The 9396-nt window shown below is 29.1% G+C and overlaps 3 protein-coding genes across 7 annotated transcripts in view; 1 reads left to right on the forward strand and 2 right to left on the reverse strand.

Annotated features, from left to right (window-relative positions):
* Window positions 1-5564, forward strand: part of LOC410375 — a 34936-nt gene extending 29372 nt beyond the window's left edge. For all 5 annotated transcript variants that reach the window (XM_026443899.1, XM_006557473.3, XM_393855.7 and 2 more), the window contains 2 exons: window positions 2799-3109; window positions 3270-5564. In XM_026443899.1, coding sequence (XP_026299684.1) covers window positions 2799-3109; window positions 3270-3780 — 822 coding nt within the window. In that variant the 3' untranslated portion in view covers window positions 3781-5564. The remainder of the gene's footprint in view (window positions 1-2798; window positions 3110-3269) is intronic.
* LOC408382 (clusterin-associated protein 1-like) lies at window positions 5415-7580 on the reverse strand. The gene is made up of 6 exons (XM_391930.5): window positions 7370-7580; window positions 7093-7289; window positions 6499-6897; window positions 6168-6406; window positions 5907-6085; window positions 5415-5805 (listed from the first exon to the last, which is right to left on the reverse strand). The coding sequence occupies exons 1-6, from the start codon at window positions 7389-7391 to the stop codon at window positions 5534-5536; spliced, it is 1308 nt and encodes a 435-aa protein (XP_391930.1). The 5' UTR covers window positions 7392-7580; the 3' UTR covers window positions 5415-5533.
* A 117-nt stretch (window positions 7581-7697) lies between these two features.
* On the reverse strand, window positions 7698-8688 carry LOC410376 (peptidyl-tRNA hydrolase ICT1, mitochondrial). The gene is made up of 3 exons (XM_393856.6): window positions 8459-8688; window positions 8105-8293; window positions 7698-8042 (listed from the first exon to the last, which is right to left on the reverse strand). Exons 1-3 carry the CDS (start codon window positions 8606-8608, stop codon window positions 7785-7787), a joined length of 597 nt encoding a protein of 198 aa, XP_393856.2. The 5' UTR covers window positions 8609-8688; the 3' UTR covers window positions 7698-7784.
* Between the last annotated feature and the right edge of the window lie 708 nt (window positions 8689-9396).

Here is a 9396-nt window from a genome sequence, read left to right on the forward strand (position 1 = left end):
AAATAATTTCAGAATAATTCACCGAATTTTAAAAATTTATAAATTCGAAAAGTAAAATATAAATTTCGAAATAGATCGATCCTTCGAACTTATTTATCAAAAACATATGAATTTAGAGAATAAATATACGTAAAATAAATTTTCAGGCGAATAAATAATTTCAGAATAATTCACCGATTATTAAAAATTTATAGATTCGAAAAGTAAAATATAAATTTCGAAATAGATCGATCCTTCGAACTTATTTATCAAAAACATATGAATTTAGAGAATAAATATACGTAAAATAAATTTTCAGACGAATAAATAATTTTAGAATAATTCATCGATTATTAAAAATTTATGAATTCGAAAAATATAATAAATTTCGAAATAGATCGATTCTTCGAGCTTACTTATCAAAAACATACGAATTCAAGAAATAAATATACGTAAAATAAATTTTCAGAATAGATAATTTTAGAATAATTCACCGATTATTAAAAATTTATAAATTCGAAAAGTAAAATATAAATTTCGAAATAGATCGATCGTTCGAGCTTATTTACCAAAAACATACGGAGAATAAATATACGAATTCGGAGAATAAATATATGTAAAATAAATTTTCAGACGAATAGATAATTTTAAAGTAATTCATCGATTATTAAAAATTTATGAATTCGAAAAGTAAAATAAATTTCGAAATAGATCGATCCTTCGAGCTTACTTACCAAAAACATACGGAGAATAAATATACGAATTCGGAGAATAAATATACGTAAAATAAATTTTCAGACGAATAGATAATTTTAAAGTAATTCATCGATTATTAAAAATTTATGAATTCGAAAAGTAAAATAAATTTCGAAATAGATTGATCCTTCGAGCTTACTTACCAAAAACATACGAATTCAGGGAATAAATATACGTAAAATAAATTTTCAGACGAATAAATAATTTCAGAATAATTCACCGATTATTAAAAATTTATGGATTCGAAAAGTAAAATATAAATTTCGAAATAGATCGATCCTTCGAGCTTATTTATCAAAAACATACGAATTTAGGGAATAAATATACGTAAAATAAATTTTCAGACGAATAGATAATTTTAAAGTTATTTAATTATTAAAAAATTATGGATTTGAAAAATAAAATTTCGAAATAGATCGATCCTTCGAGTTTACTCATCAAAAACATACGAATTCAGGAAATAAATATACGTAAAATAAATTTTCAGACGAATAGATAATTTTAAAGTAATTCAATTATTAAAAAATTATGGATTCGAAAAATAAAATATAAATTTCGAAATAGATCGATCGTTCTTCGATCGTGCTTACTTATCAAAAATATAAAAATTCAGAGAATAAATATACGTAAAGTAAATTTTCAAATGAATAAATAATTTCAAAATAATTCATCCATTATTAAAAATTTATGGATTCGAAAAGTAAAATATAAATTTCGAAATAGATCGATCCTTCGAGCTTACTTATCAAAAACACGAATTGAGGGAATAAATATACGTAAAATAAATTTTTAGACGAATAGATAATTTCAAAATAATTTACCGATTATTAAAAATTTATACATTCGAAAAGTAAAATATAAATTTCGAAATAGATCGATCGTTCGAGCTTACTTATCAAAAACATACGAATTGAGGGAATAAATATACGTAAAATAAATTTTTAGACGAATAGATAATTTCAAAATAATTTACCGATTATTAAAAATTTATACATTCGAAAAGTAAAATATAAATTTCGAAATAGATCGATCGTTCGAGCTTACTTATCAAAAACATACGAATTGAGGGAATAAATATACGTAAAATAAATTTTCAGACGAATAGATAATTTTAAAGTAATTCAATTATTAAAAAATTATGGATTCGAAAAATAAAATATAAATTTCGAAATAGATCGATTCTTCGAGCTTACTTATAGAAAACATACGAATTCAGGGAATAAATACACATAAAATAAATTTTCAGACGAATAAATAATTTCAGAATAATTCACCGATTATTAAAAATTTATAGATTCGAAAAGTAAAATATAAATTTCGAAATAGATCGATCGTTCGAGCTTACTTATCAAAAACATACGAATTGAGGGAATAAATATACGTAAAATAAATTTTTAGACGAATAGATAATTTCAAAATAATTTACCGATTATTAAAAATTTATACATTCGAAAAGTAAAATATAAATTTCGAAATAGATCGATCGTTGTTCGAGCTTACTTATCAAAAACATAAGAATTCAAGAAATAAATATACATAAAATAAATTTTCAGATGAATAGATAATTTCAGAATAATTCACCGATTATTAAAAATTTATAGATTCGAAAAGTAAAATATAAATTTCGAAATAGATCGATCCTTGGAACTTATTTATCAAAAACATATGAATTTAGAGAATATACGTAAAATAAATTTTCAGGCGAATAAATAATTTCAGAATAATTCACCGATTATTAAAAATTTATAGATTCGAAAAGTAAAATATAAATTTCGAAATAGATCGATCGTTCGAGCTTATTTACCAAAAACATACGGAGAATAAATATACGAATTCGGAGAATAAATATACGTAAAATAAATTTTCAGACGAATAGATAATTTTAAAGTAATTCATCGATTATTAAAAATTTATGAATTCGAAAAGTAAAATAAATTTCGAAACAGATCGATCTCTCGAACTTATACATTATTTAGAACGTTGAAACGTAAAGAAAAGGAAAGACACGACACTTCGAAGTGTACGCGATGGAATAATTTATTAACGAAATGAAAATTTGATAGGTATTGCAACTCATAGAGTTCATCGAGTTGCACAGACTGCTTGGCGCTAGCCACGTGACTTTATACAACGACACGGTCGGCAGCGAGGCCGGATGCGCTCTCAAGTATTACGAAGCTAAAGGTCTGGTGACCGTGTTACCTTGGCATCATTTGGACATGATCTCGCAGCGAGACATTCGCACGGAGGGATTGTTCGCTGCCCTCAACGATTGCCTTTATCGATCCATGTACAGATACGAATACGTGGCGCTGGTTGATCTCGACGAGTTCATTATACCGAGGCACAACGACACTATCATTGATTTAATCAGGTGAGAACTTCTTTTCTTTCATACCGATCATAAATCTTCAGACAATTATTCTATCCACTTCCTCAAAAGAGAAAAAAAATTTATATTTACATTAACAAAATTATCTTTGTCTTTACATCGACGTTCTATATTCAACGATAATAAAAAAAAAAAATTTCAGATGGATGAGCAGTCGCATAAACGCCAAAGCCACAGGATCGTATTCCTTTCAAAACGCGTTCTTCTATCTTCAATGGGCGGACGACCCGTTCGTGGTGACCAGTCGCACCCCAATAGAGGCCGGTTTGATCACGTTGAAGAAAACGAGGCGTAGAACGAAGCTGCACCCCCACAAACAACGGTCGAAATACGTTTGCAAGCCCCAGAACGTGGTCGAGGCTGGAAATCACTTTGTATGGGAGTTCATCCCAGGGCACGGGACTCTGAACGTCCCGTCGGACGCGGCGATTCTCCACCATTACAGGGTGTGCGAGTTTGGCGGCGACGATTGTATAAAGACTCAATCGGTAGTCGATAGAACGGCCTACAAATACAAGAATAGATTATCGGATAGCGTTGGGAAAACCTGGTCCGACCTAAGCGGCGAGTGCTCGTTACCCAAATTGGAACCGATTCCGGGTATGACACCGCGGATAAAAGCGAGCCCCAAAGTGTTGAAGTCGGTCAGGTAGCGAAAGACCATTGTCGATACTCTTTGGGATATTGGTAATTTCACTGGTACACCGAAGGTAGCGAGAACTTATTTCTACAATTACGGTGGCCCGTAGTTTTCGGGCAGATCCCTACTTTATCTCTCCGAGAAAGAGAGAAAGAGAGAGAGAGAGAAGAGAGATTTGTATGGGGCGCCACCACGTGAACGCGTTTTTTCTACCTTTTGCGGTCCACACACGCCTGATAAATCTCGTTTTCGAAAGCACGGAGAGGAAAAAGAAAAAGAAAAAAAAAAACGAAACCCCGGTGCCTGTCTGTCTATCAACGAGCCAAATGTTGCGGTGGAGGTTGCGGTGCCGATGGCACTTTTGTTGAGAAATGTTGCGACGCTAAGTACGAAAAGCTGACGATAATATAATATTTTTCTACGTGAGAAAGACTCACGATCGACCGGCAAAGATCCAAGACGAACTTTCCCGGACGATCCTGTATCTCTTACGCTATGGTGCTTCTTTCACGATTTTATACGGTAATTGTATTTGTGTACGAGTTTTATTTTTCGTTCGAATCGAAGCCGAATGTAAGAAAAATATAAAGTATAATAAGGAAATATTGTGAAGAAATATCGCGCAGGGCCTAAGTAACGTTTCCGGTCTAATATCATCGGCTATAAAATGTGAAACGTCTGATATCGTTATCTTGTTGATCTTTACTCTTCCCCCTACCCCTCCCCCATTCTCCCCCCTCCCTCCTCTTTTATTTCACACCTATAAATCCGCACAACGTATAAAAGAAAAACGTACGCATATCCATAGGATCAATACTTATAGTGGTAGTATTATGTATGTATAATATGTATCTAGTAACATCTCTTAGTATTTAATCCGATAGCGAACGCGTAGAATGCGAAAATGTTTTTAAAAAAAAAAAAATGCCGTTTACACCGATAACCGATTTTTATTCGATCGGTCGATAAAGAAGAACGTTTTCAATTCGAGGAAAGAAAGAAGAAGAAAAAAAAAGAAATTGAGTTCACCTTTTATGGCGACTTATAACCGATAATAATAGATTGCGTTCCACGATTTTATTCGTTGTCGAACAAGTCTCGAGAATAGTTTTTAATCCCTGAAAGTGTTTTTTAAGAAACGTTGTTATAAATAATAGTAGTTGCATTTCAAGATGAACGTAATTGTTATACAACACAAAGGTGGGAGTATTTATGGTCAGCTAGATAGTGGTTACAGATTTGAGCGTTATGACAATGAATAATTGCAAACTGTTTCTAATTTCTTTCGTAATGTCACATTTTTTACGCGCACGTACCATTTATGTATATATGTGTATACACGAAAGTGTACGTGTATCTACGTACACAGCATGTAGGGATAGGTGAGAAATACGTACATGTGATCGGTGCTAAGCCACAATCAACAATGCCGCTCGGCCGTGTTGAGAGAATTAATAAATATTATACGACGACAATATGTATTTTGATTCCCTTGAAAATATATTTCGTAAATATACAAGTCTGGAATACATGTACAATTATAACGAATAATTGAATTTCAAGAATTATTTAAAACACGTATGTCGTACATATATATATATATGTATATCTTAAGTATTTTTTACAAAATTATTCGATCACGAAGACTAATATTAATTACTTTTTATTAATATCTATTTACAGTTATTGTAAAAACATGCGCATAGAGATCGATAATTACATGGGCGGTATATTTTGGAATTTTTGTAATTCTTTTTTGTAAATGTTTAAAAATCCTCATCCGAATGATCTAGCTTACTAACGGCTCGTTTTTCTTGTCCAACCTTTAAATCAAAATTCCTAATTTCTGGCCCTCCCACGACGGAATCTAATATATCGTCATCGTCATCGTCGTCGAGATCACCATCGATCAACAGATCACTGTCACTGTCCAACGATCCACCACTGTCGTTCGACTCTTGTATAATACCTTTCTGACGTCCAGACATACTTCCATAGATACGACGTTGCGATATTTGCATTCTCGATGTTCGACCAGCTATTTAATCGCATTTTAAAAGGTTAGTTATTTTAAATCTAAGCTATGTATCATAGAAAAAATTTTTTTCAAAATATTGGAAAGAAAAATGTATTTTATACCTGATTTTAATCGGTTACTTGGCGTTATTTTTTCCGTATTTTGTTTTTCAATGTTGGTAAGAGGAGGTGGAGGCTCTTGAAGATTGGTAGGTAATATAGAATCGTTCCCCTCCATCATACTTTCGAAGTTGACATCTTCCGCTCTCATCTTTTCCAATTGTTTTCGCGTTGCTTCTTGCCTGTTACGAGATATTATTATATTATCATCCTTGCACAGAATATACGTTCATTAATCTTTATAATTTATTTAATCGTTAATACCGTCTTTCAAATCTCTCTTGTTCCGTTTTAGCTGAATCTTCGTACAGATGTTCGAGATACGCGAGATAACGAAATTTTTGAATATAATCGTCGTATAAAATCCTTAATTCAACCTCAAGTTTCTCAAATTCTTCCATGAAAGCTGGGCGTACTTTTTTTAACGTTTGCAATCTCTTTTGATTTCTGTCGAGTTCTGCACGTCGCCTTTCAATTCTTGCATCCAAATTCTGTTCCGTGTCCTTGAAGAATAAAAAGAAATTGGAAAAATTATATCGAGAAGCTAAAGTATAATTATATTATTTTAAGAATAAAATCGGAAAGTAAACGATACCTTGACACTCTCGATTTGTTTCTTCGTTTCTTCAATTTCTTTACGTATATTTTCAATAACGCTTTTCAATGCAGTCTCGATTTCCGAGATATCAAATTGTCTAGCAACCTTTGAATTACGAATTTCTCTCAGATCAACTTCGCGTCCTAACAAATCAAATAATGATGCACCAGTTACAGTCAACTGACTAGCTAATTGTCTAGTTGACTTTAATTCGTTTATCTTATTGGAAATGTCGAAATTAACTGTATTAAAATTGTCATCGGACATTACATTATTAATATTACTGTTATTTTGCGCATCGTATAATAATGTGGCAACTTTTAATAGTTCTTTTACGGCATAGCCATCGGCTTGGTATAATTTTTTCGTATTTAATTTTATATTTGTTTTTAAAGCCTATATTAAAATTTTAATGTAAAAATATAATTCGTTTAAGAATAAAATAGAAAAGAAAAAGAAAAAGGAAGATGCCTCTCATATATTCATAAATTAAATACGTATTAAATATAACTAATAATAAATATAATCTTTGGATAAAAGAAATATTTATTTTCATTAAGCGTAGAAATAAAATTCAAGATTTTTTTTTACCATAAATTCAGCAACAGCACGGATTAACGAGATACGCTCTTCTTCAGTGGTATGATCACTGGGTATATCTGTATCTGGGTCAAATCTTTTGACCAGCCAAACAAGAATTTCTGCAACTAATGGAAAATTCGGTAATCGAAAATTTCCAACAGAAATTAGCCTGGGATAACCAAGAACTCGCATTATTTCCGTGAAATCTATCAAAGAACAAATACAATTATTATATGTATATCATATATATTGTATTAAAATATTTATTTGATCAAAATTTACTTACTTCTCAAGTCACGAAATGACATTTTTTATGCAAAAACAAAGTTAAACTAAATTGCAATGTTTTTCTTTAACTTTTCACGTTATGTTTTGATTTTCGTTTTGGACGTTGCCAAGGAAACATATAGAACTGTGTGTAGAAGTAAATAAAATTGAAATTGTGATCAATTTTAATGAGAAATATTATAGAAAATTATTAAGTCTATATTTTTTTTTATTATATAATTAAACTTTTCTTTAATCAACTAAAAAATTTAAAGAAAATTCAGTTTAAATAAAATCTTTAATTATTATAATTATTATATATCATGTACAATTATAATTACAACATATCGTATATTAAACTTCATTTATTCAAAAGTTTTATTCTATTTTCATTATTCTATATGATATAATATAAGGATATAACATAAAGAACATCAAAAGTCCATAGGAGCTTTTTTAAACTGTTTTATCATAGAATGCTTTCGTTTTTCAAAGAGTCTTTTCCTCGCTGCTGTAAGTTCTTGTTTCCTTTTTAATTCTAAAGTTTCTGGAGATGTTTCTGGTGGAGGTTTTGTCGCTTCCCATATCGTCTCTCTTAATTTTCGAAGAGCATCAGCTAAATTTAATTGTTGAGACCTTGTTAATTCTGACTTGATTATAAGATAACCCTCTTTAGATAATTTATTTTTATACTGTAACAATAATATTATTATGAATTTTTTTTTCAAAAAATTTAATTTTAAAAGTTACAAACCTGTTCCAGTAGTTTGCTTTTAATCTCTTCTGATAACCATTTAGCGCTTTGTAAATGAAATCTTATATCCACTTTACTATTTGTACAATTTACATGTTGTCCTCCTGCACCACTACTACGGCTATAAGTAATATTAAGTTCTTTAATTGGTATATAGCCACTAAATTTAGCATTTGGATCTTCAGGAACCTGAAAATTTTATATAATTATATTATAAGATTTTTCATCAAATATTAATACAAATAATTTATTAAATAATTTATAAAATGATAATTTGAAAAAATAAACTCGTATAAAGATTCACTGTAATGTAAATATATTCAAAATATATTGATAAATTACAAATAAACTTACAAAAGTTGGTGTGAAGAGTTTTATACTGTGTGTAGGATATAGTTTATCAAGAGAATAAGCACTTTTATAAGTGAAAGCTTTTCCAAAAATAGAAAAATTATTATTAGGTATTTTAAAAATTTGAATCCATTGTTTACTGGCAATATTCATTTTGTCGTATTTTTATTTTCAAAATCATAACCTATATCGCGCGAGTAATACACATGTCGTCTGAACATTGCCACTCACTTATTTTCGAGAATCGATTCTTGTAAAGATTTATCGAGATATTTCGATATTTTAAATTTTTTTGTATGCAAAGAAGAATAAATAATTTGTGTTTATGATTTAATATAATTATGATTAATTGTAATTTATCACGAAAAATTAATAATTAATATTTAAATAATATATATATATGTGTAAAGTTTTATATGAATGTGTGCAAATATTCCAAATGAATGCATTATTTTTATTTAATTTTATTTTATTTAGTTATAATATAATGTTACGTTACATTTTGTAATATCGAACATACGAATAACATTATATTAGATCATTTTTTTTGTAAATAAAATCAGTTTATTTTCATTCAAGTTTTTTTTTTATCATATGGTATTGTTATTATTAAATTTTATTTCAGATTTTTTTAATCTTATTTGTAAATTTTATATTAAATTAATTACTTATTTATTTCTATTATATTTATATTAAATATGAGTCTCTATGTAGTCACCTCCTCGTTGGTGAGACTCGGTAATTAGCATCATTTTCCACTATAATTCTTGATTATAGAAAATATTATATAAAAAATATTATTAAAAAAATTACATTATAAATTATAAATATTGTATTAAAAAAATTTTGAAAATAAATATAATATTAGAAAATTTAATTCTTGGAAAGTGATACTAAGCTAAGAACTACACTTTAATTTAGTCTTTTATTTTTCAGTATTC

Source organism: Apis mellifera, linkage group LG11 (genome assembly GCF_003254395.2).
Source record: "Apis mellifera strain DH4 linkage group LG11, Amel_HAv3.1, whole genome shotgun sequence".
NCBI lineage: Eukaryota > Metazoa > Arthropoda > Insecta > Hymenoptera > Apidae > Apis > Apis mellifera.

Bases quoted from the DNA above. Each gene is read 5' to 3' on its own strand.
- LOC408382 (XM_391930.5), bottom strand. From the start codon at position 7,391: ATGTCATTTCGTGACTTGAGAA. The intron at 6,898-7,092 runs GTAAAAAAAAAT...ATTTTAATATAG, and splicing joins GTGCTGTTGCTGAATTTATG to GCTTTAAAAACAAATATAAA. The intron at 5,806-5,906 runs GTATAAAATACA...GCGATTAAATAG, and splicing joins AAGTAACCGATTAAAATCAG to CTGGTCGAACATCGAGAATG.
- LOC410376 (XM_393856.6), bottom strand. From the start codon at position 8,608: ATGAATATTGCCAGTAAACAATGGATTCAAATTTTTAAAATACCTAAT. The intron at 8,294-8,458 runs GTAAGTTTATTT...TAAAATTTTCAG, and splicing joins AACTCTTCACACCAACTTTT to GTTCCTGAAGATCCAAATGC. The intron at 8,043-8,104 runs GTTTGTAACTTT...TTATTGTTACAG, and splicing joins AAAGCAAACTACTGGAACAG to TATAAAAATAAATTATCTAA.